Source organism: Mytilus edulis, chromosome 3 (assembly GCF_963676685.1).
Source record: "Mytilus edulis chromosome 3, xbMytEdul2.2, whole genome shotgun sequence".
Taxonomy (NCBI): Eukaryota; Metazoa; Mollusca; class Bivalvia; order Mytilida; family Mytilidae; genus Mytilus; species Mytilus edulis.
Window position 1 is genome coordinate 38,883,302 of NC_092346.1, and position 26,267 is coordinate 38,909,568.

Genomic DNA, 26,267 nt, shown 5'->3' on the forward strand with positions numbered 1-26,267 from the left:
ATTGTATATAGTCCCATAAATAGCTGTTAATTTATATACACTGTATATAGTCCCATAAATAGCTGCTAATTTATAAACATTGTATACAGTCCCATAAATAGCTGTTAATTTATATACATTGTATATAGTCCAATAAATAGCTGTTTATTTATAAACATTGTATATAGAAGGATTTCATTTTCTAATAAACTGGCTAATACTAAAACAATAATTTCCATTAAAACTACATATATCTAGGTAAAGAAAACAACTATCAATATTCTTATATATAAATTAAATATCATTAAAAAACATAACAAAAAAAATAGCTGCCATATGAATATCACAATTTGTATCAAAAATCCTTTCTCTCCAACAATGTCATCAACACAACATAAATGTTTCTTAAAAAGCATTACATTTTTTTTTATTTTTGGAATATTTATTCCAATCATATCATGAATAATATTATATCTTTATTCTGGTAAAGTTCATGGCACACATTCAACAGCACATAAATTATAAATTTATGTATTAAATACAAAAAAGTTGTTTTGTAAAACAAAACTTATGACTTTTGTTAACAAGAGTGCACACGCTGAAATGTCTCGCCTTCTATACTAATCATTGATATTATGTTGATAGTCCTAAGTATAAAGCTAAGCTTTATAACAACTGTACCATAAACTTAACATTAACCAAGATAACTAAACAAAGACCAATGAACCTTGAAAATGAGGTCAAGGTCAGATGAACCATGCCAGGCAGACATGTACAGCTAACAATGCTTCTATACAACATATAAAGTTGACCTAGGCCTATTACTTATAGTTTAAGAAAAATAGACCAAAACACAAAAACTTAACACTGTGCAAAGAACCGTGAAAATGAGGTCACGGTCAAATAAAACCTGCGCGACTGACATAAAGATCATTAAATATTTCCATACACCAAATATAGTTGTCCTATGGCATATAGTATTAGATAAAAAGACCAAAACTCAAAAACTCAACTTTGACCACTGAACCATGAAAATGAGGTCAAGGTCACATGACATTGCCCGCTAGACATGTACACCTTACAATCATTCCATACAACAAATATAGTAGACCTATTGCATATAGTATGAGAACAACAGACCAAAACACAAAAATTTAACTATAACCACTGAACCATGAAAATGAGGTCAAGGTCAGATGACACCTGCCAGTTGGACATGTACACCTTACAGTCCTTCCATACACTGAATATACTAGTCCTATTGCTTATAGTATCTGAGATATGGACTTGACCACCAAAACTTAACCTTGTTCACTGATCCATGAAATGAGGTCGAGGTCAAGTGAAAACTGTCTGACAGACATGAGGACCTTGCAAGGTACACACATATCAAATATAGTTATCCTATTACTTATAATAAGAGAGAATTCAACATTACAAAAAATTTGAACTTTTTTTTCAAGTGGTCACTGAACCATGAAAATGAGGTCAAGGACATTGGACATGTGACTGACGGAAACTTCGTAACATGAGGCATCTATATACAAAGTATGAAGCATCCAGGTCTTCCACCTTCTAAAATATAAAGCTTTTAAGAAGTTAGCTAACGCCGCCGCCGGATCACTATCCCTATGTCGAGCTTTCTGCAACAAAAGTTGCAGGCTCGACAAAAATGTTAATAATTCTGACATTCATGCAGAGGTATACAACTCAAAAGTTCCAAACGAAATTTGAAACTTTGTTTATTTTCCAGATGGATATATAACTAGCAACATCTATGAATAAGGCATATAAACAAGTTTGATAAAATTACATCTCCCATGTGATCAAATTTTGCTAACAAGGATATGTATGACACTTGTTCTGTTATATCAGCCAATGAAATTTCTGTTATCCAATTTTTAAAGGTGAGTACATTGTATTTTGAAGGAAAAAAACAGAGGATCCTGAAAGGTCTTTAAAACAAAGAGTAGAATGTATCTTTTTAGATGGATCCTTGTAAGCAAAGTGTTGAACCAAGATTATATTACAATCAGATTTTGTTGCACACAGCATTTTTTAGTTGAGATGTTGCTGGTTGGAAAAAGCATCATTGGAAAAATTTCCAATCCTGGCAATAATATTGGTTGATTTGGCAGATTTTCTAAAAACCTGCGTGAGGGGTCTCATAAATTTATGCAAGGAGGGATTGGGGTGTCAAAGTGATCACATAATCACTTATGTTTTGCCAATATAGTCACACTATCAGTAATTATATTTTTAAACAAGAAAATCAAAAAAATCAAATAACCATGAAATATTTGGTTTTGTGATCAAATAATGACTATAAAAACAGGTAAGTAATCACATGATCAAATCAAAGTGCTTGAAAGTACTGAAAGGTAAAGATTGCTTCAATTTATTAGTGAGAAGTAAAATTAAATATTGCATTGGTTGTTGTTGATTTAACAGCTATTCTAGACAAAGGAAGATAACTCCATTTTTTAAAGAGGAGGTTAACAATTACATAATTTATATTTTTAGAACTGATATTGGATTCCTGCACCTTGCAAAAGTTGGAACATTTAGATATCAAGTCAGTCCCTTAAGGTTTTAATTGCATTTCATGCAATCTTTACCTAAATACCGAAGAGTAGCCTCAAGTATAAAACATACATTTAAATAAAACTCAATTATATTATTTCTGATATCTATCTTTCATAATCATCCATGTCATCATCATCATCATCATCTTCATCGTATTCTTCATCTTCATCTTCCTCTTGAGCAGCAGCAACTACAATAGCAATAAAATACTGTCTTTATCAGCTATAATAGAGGGTCAGGATGGGGTTCACAGAATATAGATTAATGGGCAACAAATAAAATAAGGAAAAGAAAAAATAGACCCAATAAGATTTAAGAATAGAGAATATTGAGGTATAGAGGATAATCTTCCCAAAAAAAGGAATACAGAAATATGCTAAAAATAAAAAAATACAGAAATGTAGACCCATCCAGGCCCTCATATAGTAACAAACAATTAGATTTATGAAAGAAATATAATATATAACATATTAACAAAATTACTTCAATATAAAATACTGTATATTGCCATTCTTATACAATGTAAACAAACCTACCAGCACAAAATAAGGACCCATCAGACCCAACAGGACCAAATAACTAACACAGAAAAATCTTTGGCAGGACAATCTAACCATATTGAGATAGAAATGTTTATATATACAGAGCTGCAGATTGTTTATTTTGGTATTTTTCTTTACTTATTTTCAGCTTTAAAAAAGGAGGATGCTTTCATTGTAGTGGACTAGAACTTATCATGCAATTTAAATTTCAACATATTTTTAGCATACATGTACCTATTTACTGTTGTAAGTTGTTTGTCAAAACATGATGGCAATACAATATGATACAAAGATGACTCATGAAATGACAGACAGTCAAATTTCAGATAACTCTTTTTCAGTATTAAGCATTGACTTTAGTTCATGCTGTACTAAGATTCATAGATCAATTTTATACTTACATTCTTCCACAAGTTTTATAGGATCAAACTTTAGGTCAATTTCAGCACATTCAGGATGATCATGTAGATATTTCTCTTTAGCTGCTACTGCTGCCTCTTTCATTTCCTTCAAATGTAATTTCTTCATACTGTCTTCATTACAACTAAAAAATAAACACACATGATTTTTTTTTTTAGCAGCTGCGACCCTGACCTTTGTCCTTTGTCTTTAAATTGATTTCTTCTCTTCTTTATATTGTTCGTCTATGTTTCCCCTTTAAACCAAGAAAAGGAAACCAAAAGAACCATTCAGAATCCATTTTTTTCAAATATTTCTATTGTCTTAGTAACAGTGACCTTGAACTTTGAGCAATTGACTCCAAAAATCGACAGAACCCTTCCACTTTTTTTCTATTTTAAATGTGGTTATGTTTCATTCCAATAAAGCAAGGATATGCAAGTTAACACCCAGAACTGTTTGGTTTGGACACAGGCTGATGAACTGTTTAAGTTATGACTAAAGGACTATCTTGAAAATGATTCAAAAGCCTGTATCAGACATTAAATTTATAATTAAGTATTAACATTCCACTATTATGGAAATATACTGGTATAAATACAGGTTGGATGCAGTGCAGAACATTGGTGAGAAGATATGCATTATGTGACATTCATTGCAGCTGAGACCAAAAACGTAGATATTTACTTACTTATCACCACTAAAGTGATCATATCCAATGCCTGGCTCCCTACACACATAACACATATGTGCACCACATACACATGTCATCATGTTACATCCCACTTCTTTCATAAATCTTTTGCCACATTCATGACAGGTTCGTAACATGGCTTCCGTGAGCATGTTCTCTATAAAGGTCCTCATATTTGTCTCACCTTGCTTCTCAACTTCATCACAACGGTAGGGAACATGATTAGGTTCCTTACATAATCTGTAAATAAAATGATTTTTAATTATTTTAAAACTTCCTGGACTATACATAAATTAAAAGATGTGCATTGAAGATAATAAAATGTTTCCCTTTATTTTCAGCCTCTGACATAAAAATACAGGTTAACCTCATAAGGGGCAGGAGGATTTTGAAAATAAATAACTCAGCCTTGATAATCACAAAAATAAATGGTTTGTTCTGTGGTAGTTTGAAAATAAATTACCTGACTTGTAATGTATGGAAAATAAATAACTCAGCAGATCTATTCAAAAGTATTAGATGACACCAGATTCTTCATAAATTCATCCTTTTTCCACAAAAAAAAATCGGGAAACACTCCCCAAATCTTTTAATAATAAAAGTATAAATATTATTTAAATACATACTTGAAATGTCTGAAAATTGGTTTCATATAAATTTTCTCAGGAACTCTTACCTCACTTTTATTTAACAGGGCCGTAACTAAATTGAGGCAAATGCCTCATGTAGGAAATTTCAAAACCAACGCTTGTCTCCATATCAAATATTATGTTCACGGCGAGTGCCTTGCAAGAAGTAAGTTCTGTTCTCCCTCAGACTTAGCCCCTGATTTTTCGAAATCAATGGTTCTTATTTATTTGTGTTTTGTTCATTGATTGCCCTTCTGTATTCTGTTAGTGTTGCATTCCTTTTGTAATTTAGTAATTTTGTTATCAACTTGATCATGAGTTTAAAGAAAATCAGCAGCCACAGACTTAACTATGTGAATTACAATTTTGCTTTATCATGCATATTGGTCTTTTGATGTTGTCCAGAGAAACTTAAGTCTTACACTGAATCTATACATTTTACTTTGAGATCAAAATATTGCCAAAAAATTATTAAAACAGAACTTGCATTTTCAGATTAAAAAAGAGTCTGGGGAACACCCAGAAAGCATGATTTAGCATAATTTCTTCTATAGCTTCTTGAGCCTTCAGCGGCTCCAAAACCCTTCAAAAATTTTTTTTGCCTCGCTACGCTTGGCGAAACATGTTTGCCAATACTTTTAAAACAGCTAGTCATAACCAAACTTTAATACTGTCATGACTATGTATACATGCATGTAGTAAGGGATTATAGAAGATTAAATCCTGCAGAGGATGATGATTAATTCTGATTAAATGGTACATAATAACTTGACTATACATATTATAAATAATACAATAAAAATAATATAATTTACAAATTGTATGTTTTCGAATATTAATAATATAGTTGTGAAAATAAATAATCAGTCCCTGGCTTTTATGAAAACGAAATATCTTGCTTCAAAAGTGCAGAAAATAGATAATCTGTCCTCTTAGTTTACAAAAATAAATAATCAATCCAAAACAAATCCTCCAAACTTTAGTGTGTCCATCCTATCCAAACCTTACCTGCATGATTCTTTTAAACATTCTGGATTCATACACTTGAAAACCTTATCTTCATCAGACATAATGGTAGCAAAACTACAAAATGGACAACTAACAAGGTCAGGAATGCCAGCTTGTTTTATCTCTTCCTCTTGTAGTCGCCGTAATAATATAGAAAACATATTTGTAGGTAATATTTGCTGCAGGACTGACACAGGAAATTCCTCCGTACAAGAATCCAGCAGACATGGGAATTTTGTTTTACCATCTCCTATGATTACTTCAGACGACCTTCGAATGCACTCTTTACAGAATAAATGACCTTCAGCACAGACTGACATTTCTTCAAACATACATTCATCATCAAAACAACATCCACATTCGAATAGTTCTCCATTTTCTTTGGCTTGTTTCCTCTGTAGCTGTAGAAATCTTTCCTTTTCTTCCAAGTGATCTACAATGTTAAGGTTTAAATGTGCAATTAACAATTTATCTAATAGCAAAAATAAATCCATTGAGGAGAAGACAAGTAAGGAGCCTGTAATTCAGTGGTTGTCGTTTGTTGATGTGTTTTTTATATCTTTTTCATTCATTTTTTGTACATAAATTGGGTTGTTTGTTTTTTCTCATTTGTATTGTTTTACATTTGTCATTTCGGGGCCTTTTATAGCTGAATATGCAGTATGGGCTTTGCTCATTGATGAAGGCTGTACGGTGACCTATAGTTGTTAATTTCTGTGTCATGTGGTCTCTTGTGGAGTGTTGTCTCATTGACAATCATACCTCATCTTCTTTTTTTATATTATTACATGCATATGAAATATCAACAACTATCAAATTTTAATGATAGTATTGTTTATAGATATCTTCCATTCATTTTCATGTTATATTTAATTCAGGATAATTTTTACCACTATTTCTTTTGGTTTTTTTTGGATTCTCAATATGCTACAAACATAGAAGATATTTGATTACAAATCATAAATTTAAATGAATAGTTTGTATATTGCATTTTGTAATTTGTATTTCATGCACATAGAAATCAATTCTAAAAAAATCTTGTCAGTTTTCACCCTTTTAGGCAGATTTTTTAATGCATTACTGTCACACTGTGTGGCTTGATGAAAGGGGCATTAGCTACAACTTAGACAAAAATTTAACATACTTTTTTTGTTTGTTTCAAATATCTACAAAACCTGAAATGTGAAATAATATTTGTTAAAATAGGCTTTAAAACATTGCTTATGTATTTTAGGCTTGCAAGTCAATTTCTCATTTGAAACTATATCATGTATATTCATGTGATCTTCAGTTTTTCCCTTAGCTGGAGATTGTTATTGCATGAGATAAGTACATAAAGAATGCACAGTTATTAAAAAGAAATGAATGTCAACATTGAAAAGTGAAACAAATTTTAAATGATTAATCAGTCGAGAGCTTCCAGTGTAAAATACACATGAAATGCTGTCTTCCTGTATGGACAGTGAGCATTGAGGTTAAATAATTATAATTGGGTTACAGTAATATTCACTCTTTTATTAAATTCAGTTCTTGACAACTTATTCCTTAATCTTACCTTTGATTAGAGGTTCATGTTCACAGTACAAAATTTCATAATAGAAGAACTCATCTGGGTCTTCTGGAAGGTTAACTGTCTTAGTTCTAGGTTTGGATTTCATTTTCTTTCTTTGGTTTCTCACTAAATATAGACAAGCAATCAATTAACTGATGGTGCAAATAAATTTAATATCATAGTATTACACAACAAACCTTGATTCCTTTTTTATAGCTACAATATAAGGTAATATAATTTGTCAAAATGTGTTTTTATTTGCATTGTTCATCACTGATTATGTTAAAATTTAAACATTACAAAAATTACTAGTTGACTTTCCTGTCTTTCAACCTGTTAAAAAATGTACTGTACCCTTATCAATCTACATATCACCCTAAATAAGATTGAGAATGGAAATGGGGAATGTGTCAAAGAGACAACAACCCGACCAAATAAAAAACAACAGCAGAGGGTCACCAACAGGTCTTCAATGTAGCAAGAAATTCTTGCACCCGGAGGTGTCCTTCAGCTGGCCCCTAAACAAATATATACTAGTCCAGTGATAATGAACGCCATACTAATTTCCAAATTGTACACAAGAAACTAAAATTAAAATAATACAAGACTAACAAAGGCCAGAGGCTCCTGACTTGGGACAGGCGCAAAAATGCGGCGGGGTTAAACATGTTTGTGAGATCTCAACCCTCCCCCTATACCTCTAACCAATGTAGTAAAGTAAACGCATAACAATACGCACATTAAAATTCAGTTCAAGAGAAATCCGAGTCTGATGTCAGAAGATGTAACCAAAGAAAATAAACAAAATGACAATAATACATAAATAACAACAGACTACTAGCAGTTAACTGACATGCCAGCTCCAGACTTCAATTAAACTGACTGAAAGATTATGATTTCATCATATGAACATCAGGCACAATCCTTCCCGTTAGGGGTTTAGTATCATACCATCATAAAATATATGAGAAGAACATAACCCGTGTCATGCCAACAACTGTTTTTAGAATAAATGTGTTTAGTTCCGATGCAAAGACCTTATCAGTGACTCAATATTAACGCCAAAATATGCAATCTTTAATGACTTGACAACAGTATCGTAATTATATCCCTTCTTAATAAGTCTATTCAAAGGTTTTGTAAGTTTCTGAGGTGAATACTGACACCTTTGTGCTTTATAAAGAATATTACCATAAAAAATTGGATGTGAAATACCTGAACGTATTAGAAGTCTGCATGTTGAGCTATATTTACGAATGATGTCTTTATACCGATGATAGAATTTAGTAAATGTTTTGACTAGTTTGTGATATCGAAAACCCTGGTGTAATAATTTTTCAGTAATACATAAATTTCTCTCATTAAAATCTAAAACATTGTTACATACACGAGCGAATCGTACAAGTTGAGATATATAAACGCTGTAAGATGGTGACAAGGGAACGTCACCATCTAAAAACCGATAATTAACGATAGGAAATGAAAAATCATCCCTTTTATCATAAATTTTAGTATTCAGCTTTCCATTAGTGATATAGATATCAAGATCGAGAAAAGGGCTGTGGTCATTGTTAGTATTAGCTTTATTTAAAGTAAGTTCAACAGGATAAATTTCATTAATATACAAACTGAAGTCGTCATTATTGAGAGCCAAAATATCATCCAAATATCTAAAAGTATTATTAAATTTGTTTATCAGATGTTGTTTCGATGGGTCTTTGCTTATTTTTGTCATAAATTGTAACTCATAACAATACAAAAACAGGTCCGCAATAAGTGGTGCACAGTTAGTCCCCATTGGAATTCCGATAACCTGACGATATACGGAATCCCCAAAGCGAACAAAAATGTTATCTAGTAAAAATTCAAGGGCATATATAGTATCAAAGCATGTCCAATCAACATAGTTTTTTTGTTTATTGCTACTAAAAAATGACCTAAAAGAGTTTGAACATATATATTCACATTCTGATTTTTTGAATGCCCATTTAATTAGGTGTGTGAATTTTTTCTTAATGAGAATGTGAGGCAATGTGGTATACAGGGTAGAAAAATCAAAACTTTGAACAGATTCAAAATCACCAATATAAGCATGCAATTTATCAAGTACTTCCAACGAGTTCTTGACACTCCAAAAGTAACTTATTCCACTATTTTCGAAGGCCTTATTTGAACAATTTATTATCAGGTTTTTAATTGTACCAAGTGTGCTGGTAAGAAGAATAGACAATTTAGTAGTTGAACAATGGCTTGAAGACGAAATAAATCTAAATACATATATGTGACGATAAATCTAAAGATGATTTTTTAAATTTTTAAAAAATTGTTTAAAAATTGTTCTATGTTTAAGAATTTACTGTGACTTTCAGATGAAGAATAGCAATTATTCCTTTGGTTGTTGTGCAGAGTGCGAAAAGATAATGTGTCATGAATTAAAACCATATTATACCTTCTTTTCCATTTTATAAAGGTGGTTCATAACCCTACAGGGAGATAACTCTGTCAAACCTGCTAAATGTCACATTTTATTGTTAAGGAATTTGTCAAACGGTTTATATGTACATGTATATATCCAAGGCAATATTTTTTTAGGTCCAAGTTTTTGAAATTTTGATACTTTTTGTCAATGGACCAAAGTAAATATTTTGTGAAAATTGTATGAAAATTAAACGAGCCAAATCAATTTTAGTCAAGTACTGACACCATAATACATACACTGTGCGTCTGCTACATCAGCTTGTATATCCTTCCTTGTTGTTGTGTAATGATGATTATGTTTATCCAAAATTTTCTTTATGTATTTCCCTTTAAGCTGAGGAAAGTCATTTCTTATTTGAATATCTACATGTTTAGAATAATTCTCATTCATTTTTCTATTATCATCTTCAAAGAATTTAACTGGCTCTGGAAATTTCTGCATGAATTCCTCCATGTCAAATTTCAAATTTTTAATTCTATTACGAGTTGATATTTTATTTTCCTGTTCTTCTCTTTCCTTTAATTTAGGATACTTTTTATCTTCAAACATTGCCATGGCAACAGTTTTCATTCTTTCTTTGTCATCAGCTTTTTTTTCTAACTCATCATACAAATAATTAGGATCGCAATCAGGGAATATTTGTCTGAGCTCATCTACTTCATCTTGGATATTGAATATTCCTTTACTTGGTTTAGGAGAAGTTATCAGGCCATCAGTTGTAACATCTAAGGACGCTAGACTTTCTCCACCTTGTTTCATTTTCATCAATTCTTCAATGACTACTTGAATTCGATTCTTTTCATCATGATGTGCTTCTAAATAAGCATAAATCTCGTTTCTATCAATGTCTGGCATTACTTTAGCAATGATACGTGTATCTTTGTATAACAAGTCATTAGCCAATGCAGAAACACTAACAACTGAATCAGATTTCTGTAAATCAGTTCTCTTTGGTACAAAATAGTCTAAAACTTGCTGTGTTCTGTCTGTATGTGTTTTCTTTTGTAACATCATTTTTGAAATTTCTTCAAAAGGGATACCAGGACACCGGACAATAACTATTTTCATGTCTTTAATTACATCACCGTTACCTTTACGTTTCAGAAAATGCAAATTAAGAATCTGAGAGAATACATGGTCCACACGGTCTTTTCTGTTCTGAGATGCAACCAACAGTTCCTCAATATCCTCTGCTGACACAGGTAATGCAGGCATATTTTTTGTTGCTGAATCAATTATTTTCACAAAATCCTTCATGAGATTTGCTCCTGTCATTGATGGTTTAGCCGGAGCTTTTACTTTTGATCGTCTTTCTAGAAGTTGATTAGTCACAACTTCAATTCTATTTTCATTTGATCTAATATCTTTTAATTTATCATAAATTTCAGATACATCCACATCACTCAGAATGTCAGCAATGAAGTTAGCATCTACCATTACAGATTTTAATTTAGTCATTTTAGGTACAGACTCGTCTCCATCAGTTTCATTGTATGCTTGGACTTCATCTAAACCTCCAACATCTTGTGAATATGCCTGAGTTTCCTGACTGAAAATACTATCTGCATTGTACTCTTCTGTACCCTCTAATGATTCTAAATCCTCTATCATTTCATGACTACTTGTAAAACCATTGTCGGATAATCTTCTCTGCTTGCATTTTGATATTCCATCTTCTGTTCTTTCCATTTCAAAGACTCTAAAATCAGAGCAAAAACACAATGCAAATAAGCATAGTATAATCTTCATTTTGGTAAAGTAAAAGAAAATTCTGTCATTTTTTTTCTATACTACAGAACTACATGTACCTTAATCTGGGTCCAGTGTAAAATAGTCACCACTCATGTTTTTAAAAGATTCTCAAAGAGAGTTTTTTGAAGGGGAAATATATTAAAAATGGGTCTTGGGATTTTTTGGGGGGTATTTGAATTAAATAAAACCTGCATAGCTGTTATATGTCAAAAAAATATGACAAAGAAAACTAGTGTTTTTTGTGGAATTTTTATGTTTGAACAAAATGATAACACTAGATACTTTGATGCTTTTAAATTGTTAAAAATTGCCATAAACGTCACATGGCAAGAATTTTTACCATTTCCCGTCATGAAGGTACTCCCATTACGACCCTCTATTATCTGAGTCTAAAAATCCGACAGATGCAAGACCGCGAAATAAACGCACAAGAGATGAGCGACACCTTCAAGAAAGAGCTGTTTAAAAGCATGGACAAACATATCCCATCTAAAGAAATCCGCTCAAAAAATAACTTACCCTGGATAAACCACAAAATTAGGAAACTATTCAAAAAGAAGCAACGGCTATACCACCAAGCTAAAAAATCTAAAAAGTGGACAAATTACAGACATTTTCAAAAAGAAGTAAAACGGCAAATCAGAAAAGCAGAATACTCATACATAAACGATACCATCATCAAAGGCCTAGAAACAAACAACTCAAAGCCATTCTGGAAGTATATTAAATCCAGAAAAACAGATAACATCGGAGTATCACCGTTAAAAAACAAAGGGAAGCTGGTCAGTGACAGCAAAGGGAAGGCTGAAATACTAATTCAACAATTTAGATCCGTATTCACAATTGACAAATCAACATCAATACCGAAAACAACAAAATACATCAAAGAATCAATACCACAACTTATTATAACAACTAAAGGTCTCGAAAAACTACTTAAAGATGTAAACCCATCAAAAGCATCTGGACCAGATGGTATACCAAACAGAATACTAAAAGAATGTGCATCAGAAATAGCACCAGGACTAACTTCCATCTTTCAAACATCAATAGACACTGGACTACTACCTGAAGACTGGCTAAATGCAAACATCTCGTGCGTCTTCAAAAAGGGAGACAAACACGCCGCAGAAAATTATAGACCAGTCTCATTAACATCGGTACCTTGCAAACTACTAGAACACATCATATGCAAGCATAATCTAAAACACCTTGATAAACACAGAGTCTTAACATCACTTAATCATGGATATAGATCTGGCTATTCATGCGAAACACAACTGTTAGTCACCTTGCAAGACTTCATGAAAGCATTTGACGCCGGACTACAAACTGACATTGCAATCCTTGATTTTTCCAAAGCTTTTGACACTGTGCCACACAACAAGCTATTATCAAAAATGGAAGAATATGGAATCCGAGGACCACTTAACAACTGGCTAAATATGTTTCTTACACAGAGGAAGTTGAAAGTTGTAGTAGAGGGGGAACAATCTGAAGAAGTAAAGGTGGACTCTGGAGTTCCACAGGGAACAGTACTTGGACCATTACTATTCTTATGTCACATAAATGACCTCCCAGACACTGTCAAGTCATCAGTACGGCTGTTCGCCGATGACTGTCTACTGTATAGAACCATCAAAACAGAAAAAGACCACAAACTGCTGCAAGAAGACCTAGCAAACCTAGAAGATTGGGCAAATAAATGGGGTATGCGATTTAACGCTAAAAAATGCTATATCTTGAGCATCAAAAACAAAAGCCAGAGATTCTACACTCTCAACGGCCAGATACTCCAACAAGTCCAAAACAACCCATATCTAGGAGTGCAGATTTCAGAAGACCTGAAGTGGAGCACACACATAAAAAATGTTGCAAAAAAGGCAAGTTCAACCCTTGGCTTCCTCAGAAGGAATTTAAGATACTGCCCGCAGGAATGTAAGAAAACCGCTTACATTGCCTTAGTTAGATCAACAATGGAATATGCGGCAACAGTATGGGACCCCTACAGTACAATAGATGCAAACAAACTGGAGTGTATACAACGACAAGCAGCACGCTTTAAAACAGGCGACTATAAAACCAGAGAAGATGGCTGCGTAACAGACATGCTCGCCAAACTTGAACTTCAAGAACTAAAAGCCAGACGCACTAGCCAAAAACTTATATTTTTGTACAAGGTGGTTGAGGGATTGGTACCTGCTATCGATCCAGACGACTTTTTAAAATCAGCCAGACCAAGACGAACCATCACAGCGAAAAAGTTCGAAAATTACCAGGCAACAAACATAGTGGAAAAACAAGTGAGGAACAATACTAGGTGCTTTGACATTCCCACCAGTAAAACTCAGCAATACTCAAACTCATTCTTTGTGTCCACAGTTATTACCTGGAACCATCTTGAGGACACTATTGTGCGCGAAACGAGCGTTGAGAGCTTTAAAGCTGCTCTCACGAGACGTCAGTAAATCGACGGCGCCTTCACCCCGTTGTATTAAAGCCAGAATTGGTAGCTACGACGTAACCATACAGATACAGATACAGACAGAAATATTATTAAATTATACCTGTCATGCCTGTTCTGTGATGCAGCTGGATTAGCCAGTTAGCTCAAGTAAATTTTTAATTATGAAATATAAAGGACAATTATTCAATATTGTTGTCATTTACGAATGATATATGTCAACACCTTGAATGATACAATGACAGCTTTAAAAATAATACATACTAACGATATTTAGCACTAACTTTTATACTGAGCTTGCCTGTACTAAAAAATTTCTGCTTACTAAGCAAATACACCTCCTAATTAGAGAGCTCTATATTGGTCAGGTCATGTTTTCTTAACTTCAAAAATATTTTTTTCAATTTCTGTTCTAATAATTATTTAAAAATTGATAAAGCCTTGCTATGTTTGAAATATTAAATCAATTCATTGAGAAGTACAAGAGAATTCATCATTTTTCTATCGATCTGGACCAAACTCGGAACATAGCAAATTAGGGGCACCCAGAAAATATTTACTTCCGGTGACAATTTTGGGGAAAAAATGTGAAACAAACAAAGGTTATATTTTAGAGTAACAAACACGAATAGTATGTCCCCTGGATGAAAGCATTTGTATTCATCGTTATAAATAATGAATTCAATCAAATAAGTGATGAATCGGTGTTTTTCTTATGTGAATGCATTATAATTCTGAGAGTCGTTTTGATTTTTTTGCAAGAGTAGGTTATTTTTACTTTCATTATATTTAGATTTCACGATTGTCAACCCCACATAAACTCGCTACATTGCATATCATAATTTATTTATCTACACAATGGTGTATAACATGTCTACCATTGTTGTCAGAATTATTCGTAGCAGGCCTCTGTAAGTATGACAACCATAATTATTTGGCAGTATCTGCGCGTACCTGCATGCGGGTACGATTAGTCAAATTGCAATTCTTAGACTATGCGTACCCACATCCAGTTTTATAATAAAGTGCCTTCGGATCGGGAATATAACATGAAATAATATGAGGCAGGCATTACCTGTAAATGGGGACGAAATCTGTATGAATTATTTTTTTGTAACTTAGGCATTATTTGTCAAAAAAAAAGAAACGGAAATACCGTAACGTTTCCGATTTTGGTTCTGTTGTTAAGGATTTTAGTTGTGACGTTATTTAAATTATGACGTCATATGCAATGTAAACAAAGAAACGCTATCATCAGGTAACGTTTTTTCATATCAAGGAATTATTAAAAATGAAATTGGTATTGCGCGTTTCTTCCTATTTTATACTAGACTGATAAATATATATTTTACTCAAAGTTTCATACAAACGAGACCGGAAAAAGGAAGTATATTGTACATTTCTGCGCAGGTCCGGGATTTCAAAACATGACATAAAAAAAATTGAACGATTTTGAGTTCATTAGTTCAATGAAAAATTCGGGAAATTTTCCCGAATTTTTTTTTTATTGAATTTTCTACTGTTATTGGGGACTTCGTCCCCATATAAACAGAAAAGATCAATAATATGGAGATTTCGTGGAGAACGAGTGAAGAGTATGATATATAATATTTTCAAATTGTACTTATTAGATTTTATTTCATATCGCTTGAGAATAAGATTCTCTTATTGGATAAAAAGGGGTCACATGACATTCATTAATCTTCAGTATTAAATTCCATCGGTCATTAACAGAACAAAACGGACCAGAAAACCGGTCGTTAACGAACTTTTACATGATAATGACCGGTGGGGTGTGGTTTCCGTCTGATAATGACCGTTGGGGCGTGGTTTCAGTCTGATAATGTCCATTGGGGCGTGGGTTTTCTGTTAATGACCGGTGGGGCATGGTTTCTCTGTTAAGAGAGATGTACCTTTTATAAAACATGTTCCTGTTTTTAATATTATATTTAAGTTGTTGAATTGTTTATTATATTTTTTCGTTAATTATAAAATTAAAGAGAACTTGATTAAGTATTTATAATAAACTGAAAAGTTGCACTAAAATGAATGACAGTATTACTACGACTGGTCTTCACTCTTTGCCATAGAAATTGTACAACTACTGGAGTTCGCTTTAGGCGTTTTGAATTTATGAAAATTTTGCAAAACATGGTTTCTCGATGAAATAAACATAATAGTTCTTGAAAAACTGGTCATTATCGTGATACATGGACTGCTCAGTCATTATCACTATCTTAGTCAATACCACTGTCCTGTGGGCAGTCCATATATCACGATAATGACCAGTTTTTCTATATAAATAATACATAATTAACATTGCTAATTAAATGCACATTGATGGCAAATGAAACTGTATATAGTCCCTGTAAAAAGAAAAAAACATAATAGATAAAAGATAAAAATTAATACAATATTTTAAAATGTAAATGCAAATTTGAAGAATTAAATTTTACAAAGGATTTGTATAGTTAGAATGAATAATGTCCTTTACCATTACAACATTGTCTATGCGTGACAAAAATAAGGAAACAACTCAATACATATGAACAAAAAAATCATTCCGATATCGTAAGTGACAAGTAGTAGAAGTGACGTGTAGCGAAGTTTCACCGCGATAGAGATTACGATATAGACCATGAGATAACAATCCTTCTAACTATACATGCTATACAAATCCTTGATTTTACTGATTTGAAAAATACCCATATGATATTAAAAAATAATCTTTTAATTAAATCATTTTTTTTAATGTAAAACAGAAACTGAAATTTAAGTTTCAAGTGTAAAGTGGAAACAATATTTCATTTGGAAATTACTGAAAGTAGACATGTCCTTTAAATCCTGAACGGTTTACAACAGAAAAACTAGAAGTATTCGACATGCAAAAAATAAACTTGACTAATGATTGAGCAATGCAAATTCCATTTAAAACTTGCCTCCGCCGGTGAGTACAGGAAAATTTTATTTGGTTTAACTTTAATTCCTCTTTAATTTTCGTGTTTCCAGTTCTTATTTTCTCTGCAGCTGCAATTGACTCCGAGTTTATTTTATTCAATTGTATAAAATAAATCAACTGATAGTTTTGAACAAATTGTTCCAATTCATGATAACTTTGAAATGTCTTCCCCACATCCCCACAGGTATAAAATTGAGAATGGAAATGGGGAATGTGTCAAAGAGACAACAACCCGCCCAAATAAAAAACAACAGCATAGGGTCACCAACAGGTCTTCAATGTAGCGAGAAATTCCCGCACCCGGAGGCGTCTTTCAGCTGGCATGGCCCCTAAACAAATATATACTAGTCCAGTGATAATGAGCGCCATACGAATTTCCAAATTGTACACAAGAAACTAAAATTAAAATAATACAAGACTAACAAAGGCCAGAGGCTCCTGACTTGGGACAGGCGCAAAAATGTGGCGGGGTTAAACATGTTTGTGAGATCTCAACCCTCCCCCTATACCTCTAACCAATGAAGTAAAGTAAACGCATAACAATACGCACATTAAAATTCAGTTCAAGAGAAATCCAAGTCTGATGTCAGAAGATGTAACCAAAGAAAATAAACAAAATGACAATAATACATAAATAACAACAGACTACTAGCAGTTAACTGACATGCCAGCTCCAGACTTCAACTAAACTGACATGTATCACTCTATTCTGTTTTAAAAATATTTTTAATTGAGAAAAACTGTTCCCTTACTTAAATATAGATATTTATAAAACTTTTGAGTAGTTAAGTTTTAATCAATTTATTCACTAATTGCGACAAATTCCTTTTATATTTCATGTTTCATTCACGATTCGATGCCATTTTATTGTAAAACCGGATGCGGGTAAGCGTAGCCTACGAAAGGAAATTTGACTTTTCATACACGCATGCAGGTACGCCCAGACACTGTCTAATTATATTGTATACCTACAACTGATAGGAAAGCTGTGGTTAACGCACCAGACTACTAACACAGAAGGTTCCTGGTTTGATCTCTGCTCTGGCGAGAAAATTTCAGGGACTGAATTTTCGGCTCTCCCTTGACACCATTTGTGAGATTAGATGTAGTCCGCTGGAAGGGGATGATAAATGGCTGATTTGTTTTAAGAGAGAGCCATATCTTTTGCATGTGAAAGACACCCTTGTAGATTTCAAAAAAGAGCAGGCTAATGCTGCTACAAGGCATCACTCCCACCTGCAGATATGAAAGAGATTTTACCAGACTACTAACACAGAAGGTTCCTGGTTTGATCTCTGCTCTGGCGAGAAAATTTCAGGGACTGAATTTTCGGCTCTCCCTTGACACCATTTGTGAGATTAGATGTAGTCCGCTGGAAGGGGATGATAAATGGCTGATTTGTTTTAAGAGAGAGCCATATCTTTTGCATGTGAAAGACACCCTTGTAGATTTCAAAAAAGAGCAGGCTAATGCTGCTACAAGGCATCACTCCCACCTGCAGATATGAAAGAGATTTACATAAGTTGCAATATTAAACTTGTTTCCCAATCCACTATAAACAAATATATGCTTAAACTAACTGATAGGAAATATAAAACATACTTGTTGGCACCTGCTGCAAATGGTTCCAACAACAAAGGTATGCCTGTTATACACCACTGTGTTGATAAATCTATTTAGATATACAGCCGGTTAGAGGTATAGGGGGAGGGTTGAGATCTCACAAACATGTTTAACCCCGCCGCATTTTTGCGCCTGTCCCAAGTCAGGAGCCTCTGGCCCTTGTTAGTCTTGTATTATTTTAGTTTCTTGTGTACAATTTGGAAATTAGTATGGCGTTCATTATCACTGGACTAGTATATATTTGTTTAGGGGCCAGCTGAAGGACGCCTCCGGGTGCGGGAATTTCTCGCTACATTGAAGACCTGTTGGTGATCCTCTGCTGTTGTTTTTTATTTGGTCGGGTTATTGTCTCTTTGACACATTCCCCATTTCCATTCTCAATTTTAGCATATCAAGTTTTAGTGGGATTGACAACTGGGAAATCTTAATGTAAGGGAAGTTTGCAACTGGGTGATAGTTTTCAAAAATACAAGTCAAGTAGCTTGTGTAGTATTAAGGTTTTTTTCTAAGACAAGTTCCTGTGAATTTTACTTATTGTCTCTATTGAATCACTATAAACTATTGTGACATAGTTATTATTTAAATTTAAAAAACAAAATGTACATATATTTTTTGTCTTTTACAAGACAAGATCTACAGATAAATTAACATAGCTTAGATGGTCAGCATGGTCAGTCAATTCATTACAAGAGTTATTGCCCTTTAAATGATGATTTTAAAATAGTGTCACCCATTCTAGAGTTATGCCCCTTTACAAATAGAAATATTGCTGAATTTTTCGTTTCAGTTCACTTACTTAAGTTTTCCTCAACAAAATGTTATGAAACTTATGCACTGGCTGCTTATTACCACAAAACAAGTACAAATTTGCAAAGCTTCACTTTTACAGTTCCTGAGTCATTATTTATTTACCTCATATTATCTTGAAAACTATGATCATGATGATAGGTAGAAACTTTAAATCCAAAAATGGTCTTCAAGACATGATTTACAAATATGTCAACATGGCTGAAATTGTCAATATACTCTTTATTGAGTAATGGTCCTCTAAACTTGATTTTTATCAAAAAAAAGCAATCATTGATGTTATTTTTGAAGATGCAAGTGAGTGACAAGTGCTCTATATATCCTCTAGTTTTACAGCTACAGGTTCATGTACAAAGATATGTACAACATACCTGTAGTCAAGGCAAAAAATTTGGTTATGATATTCAGCATATAATTAATAGATTAGTTTATGGATATGCATCTCTTTCTTTATTTTTGTAGTCCATTCAATCATTGTCAATTTTTTCACTTATTAATATTTTTTTCTTCATTGTAATTTTAGATGCTGCAGTTGATCTTTGAATTGAGTAAATGGCAGATTTGGTGCACTGATAGATAAAAAACAAAATGGCTGAAGAGGCAGATAAGGAAAGTCTTGTTGACGATGTTGTGTCTACATTACAATCATTTCATATCGGTGACAGTCCTACAGATGACACAAACAGAAATAATTCTAACAGACAAAATGTATTCCAGAGAACACAACACAGATTTCAGTCATCAGAACCATCTGCCTCAGCTGGTATAATATCCTCAGAATATTCTTCAGATGACAGTCAGTCATCAAATGAAAGGAAATCCAGAAGCTTAAAGCAAAGAATTCAAAGGAAATTAAATCAGAAATCTGAAAATTCAAATATCGGTGGAAATCAAAACTCTCATGTCCCTGATGTTGTTCCTAAAAGTGATCCATCAAATGCTGTCAGGTCAACAACTGACGATTCACAAAATAACACAAACTCTTTAACAGAATCCTCTTCACAAGCTATTTCAGAAGCAAGTAAGGAAACAGTACCTAGCGTAGAAGTAAATCCTAATGTTCAGTCATCAGTTACTGCAGAAATACAACCTCCAGTATCTAATACTTCTCAACCAAACACATCTCCAGATAAACCACCAGAAAGAAGAAGGAGGAGGTTTATCACCAGAGAAAAGGAACCAGAAGAATCAAACACACCTTTAACCCCTGACCTTACTCAGAAAGTAGGGTCAGAGTCTCCTGAAACTAGTACTACCCGTGTAAGAACAAGGAGTAGGACAAGATTACTAAATCAAAATGAGGACACGAAAGGTTCTCCTGAATCAAGTCAGACCTCTGACCTTACTCAGAGAACTGGGTCAGAGTCTCCTGAAACCAGTACTACCCGTGTAAGAACAAGGAGTAGGACAAGATTACTAAATCAAAATGAGGACTCGATAGGTTCTCCTGAATCAAGTCAGACCTCTGATTCAGCAGAACCAGGAACAAGAACCAGACAGAGAAGAAGTGTACTAAATGAAAGTTCCTATTCTGGTATTCGAGCAAAGTCTGTTGAACGCACCGTTAGGGTAAGATCATCTGGGCTATTGAATTCAAATCAGGATGCTTCTAAATCACTTAACTTGACATCTCAAACAAATAATTCTGTTGACAACCATGCTTCAGGTGAAAACACTGAAACCACAGAAAAACCAGCAACGTCTAGGAGAAGTGCTGCTGAATGTATACGTTTAAGGCGTGTGCAGAGTTTAGAGAGGGGGAAAAGGCCAAATCTATCTTTCTTGTCAAATGTTAATAAAAGTTGCGATGATAAACAATTGAGTCTACCAACAACTCAAGTCACACAAACACCTGTCATTGGTAATCCATTGATTGCCAAACTTGAATCGACCTATAAACTTTTAAGAACACGGAGAACAAGATCAGATACTCCATCGAAAAGTGAAGAATCAAGTAATTCTGTGCAAAATAGTCCTGAAATTCAGTCCTCGCCAAAAAATGGAAATACAAATATCCATCAAACCGAATCAGTGCCAAATATATTGTCTTCCTCAAAACCTATGGCGGAAAGCTCGAGAGTACCTACAAATGGTCAGAGTACCAATAATATGGAATCTCAGAATAATGATAGTAAATCAGAAAATCAAGATGGAACAACATTGATACATGACGTTGAGACTAAAGATCCGACTCTTATATTTAAATCTAATGAAACTATGGACAAACCCACAAATCCAGATATACATCAGCCTGAGAACAAATCGTCCAAACTTAATCCCTCCATTTATCCACACCATGACATATCACAAACTTTATCCGATCAAAACATATCAGACAAATCTCCACAAAAACTTTTATCTGGGTCAAAAACTGAGCAGGGCTTATCTGATGAATCTCCCCAGAGAAGTAGACATTCATCTGGAACAAGAACTGATCAAAACATATCAAACACTGACAAAACTCCTCAGAGGAGTAGACATTCATCTGGAGGCAGGTCGTTAAGTGAATCAACCGAAATCAAGCAAGTAATGACTCCAAAGGGAAGTAAATCATTAGACATTCCCGACTTAGCTCTCAATAACTCATCATTAAGACGAACGCCAGTCACTGATTTAGATCAAGCAATGAAACAAAGAGATGAAGAAAAGTTACGAAAGTTGTTTAAAAACACTGAAGCAGGAATAAATGATGTACAAAAACATGACGATAATTCATCAAAAGTTGTATGCCAAAGTGAGGCTGTAATGGAAACTGATTTAGATCATGTTCCTATTCAAAATAGTCGATTTAATCGAACAGTTGATGGAAGTTTACGAAATAATAGTTTATCATCACCGTCAAGTCCAAAAGTGTTTCCTGAACAAATAAGGTCAATAGACAGTCCTAAGGCATTTACAAATCAGATAAGATCACCAAGTAGTCCAAAACCATTCGTTGAGCAGCCAAAGACTTTTAGTAGTGTGAAACCACTCAATGATCAAACGAAAGCTTTGAATAGTCCTAAACCATTCTTACCTATGGCAGAATACAAACCTGTGACGAGTGCTGTGGCACAACTAATAACTGAAAGTATCAACAAGGAGGATGAGGAAGTAAAACCCAATGCTAAAGAATATAGTCCATATCAAAACTTAGATGATGCTGTCAAATGGCCAGCTTCAGTACCTGGAACCCTTGATTTCAGTCGCATGGAAGTTTTTGAAGGTAATTGGACTATTAAATTGCTTGAATTAGTTTGTTTCAAACATTTTTGTATATTTTATTTTAAGGAAAGTACAAACATTTTTGAGATTGTTCATAAAACTCCATTTTTATCACACAACACAATTTGACCACTTTACTGAATGTACAAAATGTAAAGGTATTTTTTTTTTCTTCGCAATTTGATTTTGAATTGAAGTAAAGTGCATTTATAATGAAAATTAATTTTTGAAAAGAAATAAGAGATTTTGAATAAACCCCATTCTGGTACATTGTACTAAATATACGTAGTTAATGTTGATATATATTTTTAGGGAAGATGTTACTGTCGTGGCTGTCTTCATCTATTGATGATAACCATTACCTCCGATTGATGTTGACCCGTCATGACCTGCAGGTTATCGGTTCACAGTATTGTACCTGTCTGATCGCTGCTGGAGTAATCAAAGAAGTTAATAGGAAGGACTCACAATGGCTGTTTAAGGTGAGAAATGAAATCAATTTAATTTTTGATTAATTTTAATATCCAAAATACAATTTTAATTATTCTAGAGATATCGTTGTGACCCTTGATAATATGTAAGAATATTTTTTTTTGTAATGATAAGCAGTGATCTCCCCAGATATTTCATTTAGCGTCCTGGTAAACAGGGGAAATTGAAATACCATCGAATTGAATGTCCATACTAAAATCGTGTCACCTTAAGCTCTGTACATGACTCATCTAAAGATTCTGGTTAAAATTTTCTTGATCGATTGTTAGCTGCTTAATATCCAGTAAAATTTCTTGAAAGCTCAGTGCTAATAACCTTTAAGTCATAGATAATGATATTTTTCAATGTATCCCGGTTAAACACCAATATACACTCACTAAAAATATTCTGTTGGCAAAATCTTTGTGAAGGTCAGTACAACAGTCAGGTCTCTGTGACAGTTGACCTATTTCTTGTGCATTTGAATATCAAATGCATTTGAATATCAAAGTTTCAATTTATTTTGTTTGTTAAGGGTAACGTTAGAATGAATGCAAATCTTGGCATTTAATCACCAATGTAACAAACTGAGGGTTAAGCTCATATATGATATTTCCATAACTGTATTTCTTTACGGCAAAGTCATTCATCTCCTAAATAAAAGTCTTATGTGTTCTGCTACAGTCATGACAGTGGGGGTGCCAACAAAAATAAACAAAATGTATTGCTAGGATTTAACTAAAAAAGATATTATTTGCTGTCATATAATTTGTTCCTAATCATTTACGGAAATGCCCATCAAAATGTATATATATTAAAGAGAGCATATCCTAATTTAATTGCTGGTGTTGAAATTAATGTATCCATCAGTCTCTTTGTCTGACCCTTAAATTGTTCAAAGTGGCCCCTTGCTATCATGAGTTATATAGCTTTTTATGGCCTAGTCATAGCAAAGGGACAATATGGTTTAACCATGTCTGTCCATACATACACCTTGAAATAGGTTTCCGTTCGCTAACTTTTAGATTTACCAAAATCAAATGAAACTTATACATAATGCTTATTACCACAAACTCTAATGAAGCTTGAATTTACATGATTTAGCTATAGGTGGCTTCACTTTTTACCGTTTTGGAGTTATGCCTCTTTATAATGTTATATATGCAAGCAGGGGCATCATCTGTGTCCCATGAACACATTCTCCATTTATTTTTAAATTCAGATGCTAAATATAAAAAAAATATAAAAAAGTAAGGAGATGTACATGTAGAACGATTACTATCAACAAGGGTTGAAATGAAGTTGATTTTATCAATTTAAGGCAACTGTATAACCTCCATTAATAAGAAATACACAGGACAGCCCTTGGTATGAAAAATGTGAAACAATTCAAACAAGACAATTAATGATCTAATTCATAACAATATAATTTATGAGAAACAAATTTGATAGACATGAACCAATAACAGCCACTGAACTACAGGCTCCTGACTTTGGACAGGCACTTAAATAATGGTGCAGGGTGGAAACCCTTGTCCTTACTGTGACAGTGGTGTAACCAGGCGCAAAAAAAACTAACATAAAAACAATAGTCACAACCAATGAAAGAAGAGTACTCACTTTGTCACAGTTACTGAAAGCTGCATGACTAACAAATATACTTACATTAGCATCATGGAGGCCTGCGTAAAAAGGGGTATTAAGAGTTCATCAACAATGAACACTTGCCTGTCAAATTGTCAGTACTAAGGTTGAGAGTTGGAACCCAATCATGGCACAGTGATTATTTAAGACTTTTCTCCTACCAATGTTTTTCACCAGTTACTCTTGCTTTAGCCACCAATAAAAAACTGGTGGCCAGGTTTTTACCAATTTGAATGAAACTTTGGTGAATTGTTTAAATCTATTGACGTGACCTCCATTTTGTTTCTTATAAATTTTAGATTATATGTTTTCAATGCAAATTATGGGTGTTTTATTCATAAAAAGGGGGGATTTACCAGTTTTCGGACAATAACTCAAAAACTCTTACAGCAGTTTTCATGAAACTTTAGTTAATTGTTTATAGCTATTGTTGTAAACTCTCTTTGAATTTTTATGTATTTTAGATTTAACAATTCCGAGTTATGGGATTTTATTCGAAAAAAGGGGTGATTTTCATTTTTTGGTTGACATCCTTAAAGTGCTTTGAGCAGTTATCATTAAACTTTCGTGGATGCATTATACCTATTAAGATAACCTCCAATTAGTTTTTTTTATAAAATTTTAGATATAACATTGAGAAATTATTGAACTTTATTCAATGAAAAATGTGACAAGCTTATCATGCGCTCATCTTGTCCATGGTGCAACTGTTTATTCAATATGTAATATAAAAAAAATGTTTTCAGTATTTAATATTAAAAAGTCAAAATGTAAAGCAAATTCTTTTTTAATTATCCTAATTGTGCAGTTTTGAAATGAATAACTAAAAAAAAATTATGATGTATTGTAAAATAAGTACATTCAATATTTAAAAAGACATGGATATTTTTAGTTTTAAAAATAGATAATTAAACCCCACCTTATAAAACATGATAAATAATATTCGTCCATCTCTGTTTAACACGTGTATGATATTAAAAAGGCAGAATTCTGTATAGTGACATTCTTGTAATTTTTCAGTCCCTAATATACCTCAATCAAAATAACCTAATTTGACAAAGTCTAGTAAATCATTACCCTAAATAACCTTTAGTACCTCTTAATTTGACTTTTAGTCGTGGATAATGACCACTATCGCATCACCTGTGGCTATTGATGAATTGTCACCAATAAAAATCTGTTCCGTTAGGCTGACCACAATACACTTTGTGTATTAACTTTATTATGGTATCAAATTAAACGTTATTATCTGTCTATCGTGGATGTATATTGACATTTAACTAAACGTTCATTAAAGGGGAGGTAATCCAATTGTCATCCATTGATGATGATGTGAAATGCGTGTGTCATCACGGTTTTCTCCTATTAGGTGTGATGCTGGATATACTACATCAATATTACTCATGAAAAAAATCAGGAACTATTATTCATAAAATATATATAAAGTGGACAGAGAATTATGTAAATGGAAATAT

The 26,267-nt window shown here is 33.2% G+C and overlaps 2 protein-coding genes across 4 annotated transcripts in view; one reads left to right on the plus strand and one right to left on the minus strand.

Annotated features, from left to right (window-relative positions):
- Positions 1-1,647: 1,647 nt before the first annotated feature.
- LOC139516441 (E3 ubiquitin-protein ligase RNF216-like) lies at positions 1,648-26,000 on the minus strand. 3 transcript variants are annotated; one of them, XM_071306557.1, is made up of 7 exons: positions 25,889-26,000; positions 10,105-11,567; positions 7,393-7,515; positions 5,838-6,270; positions 4,198-4,440; positions 3,509-3,651; positions 1,648-2,755 (listed from the first exon to the last, which is right to left on the minus strand). In XM_071306557.1, exons 2-7 carry the CDS (start codon positions 11,555-11,557, stop codon positions 2,670-2,672), a joined length of 2,481 nt encoding a protein of 826 aa, XP_071162658.1. In that variant the 5' UTR covers positions 11,558-11,567; positions 25,889-26,000; the 3' UTR covers positions 1,648-2,669. The 3 variants fall into 3 exon arrangements, with proteins under 3 accessions (XP_071162658.1, XP_071162657.1, XP_071162656.1); XM_071306556.1 differs by lacking the exon at positions 25,889-26,000 and adding an exon at positions 14,349-14,431; XM_071306555.1 differs by lacking the exon at positions 25,889-26,000 and adding an exon at positions 14,369-14,426.
- Positions 14,623-26,267, plus strand: part of LOC139516440 (formin-J-like) — a 40,268-nt gene continuing 28,623 nt past the window's right edge. The window contains exons 1-3 of the mRNA XM_071306554.1: positions 14,623-14,686; positions 19,997-22,678; positions 22,990-23,159. Coding sequence (XP_071162655.1) covers positions 20,062-22,678; positions 22,990-23,159 — 2,787 coding nt within the window. The 5' untranslated portion in view covers positions 14,623-14,686; positions 19,997-20,061. The remainder of the gene's footprint in view (positions 14,687-19,996; positions 22,679-22,989; positions 23,160-26,267) is intronic.

Coding starts and splice junctions, on each gene's coding strand:
- LOC139516441 (XM_071306557.1), bottom strand. CDS start 11,557: ATGGAAAGAACAGAAGATGGAATATCAAAATGCAAGCAGAGAAGATTA. Junction 3,652..4,197: donor GATCACTTTAGTGGTGATAA/GTAAGTAAATAT, acceptor TTTATTTTTTAG/TTGTAATGAAGACAGTATGA. Junction 2,756..3,508: donor TATAAAACTTGTGGAAGAAT/GTAAGTATAAAA, acceptor TTGCTATTGTAG/TTGCTGCTGCTCAAGAGGAA.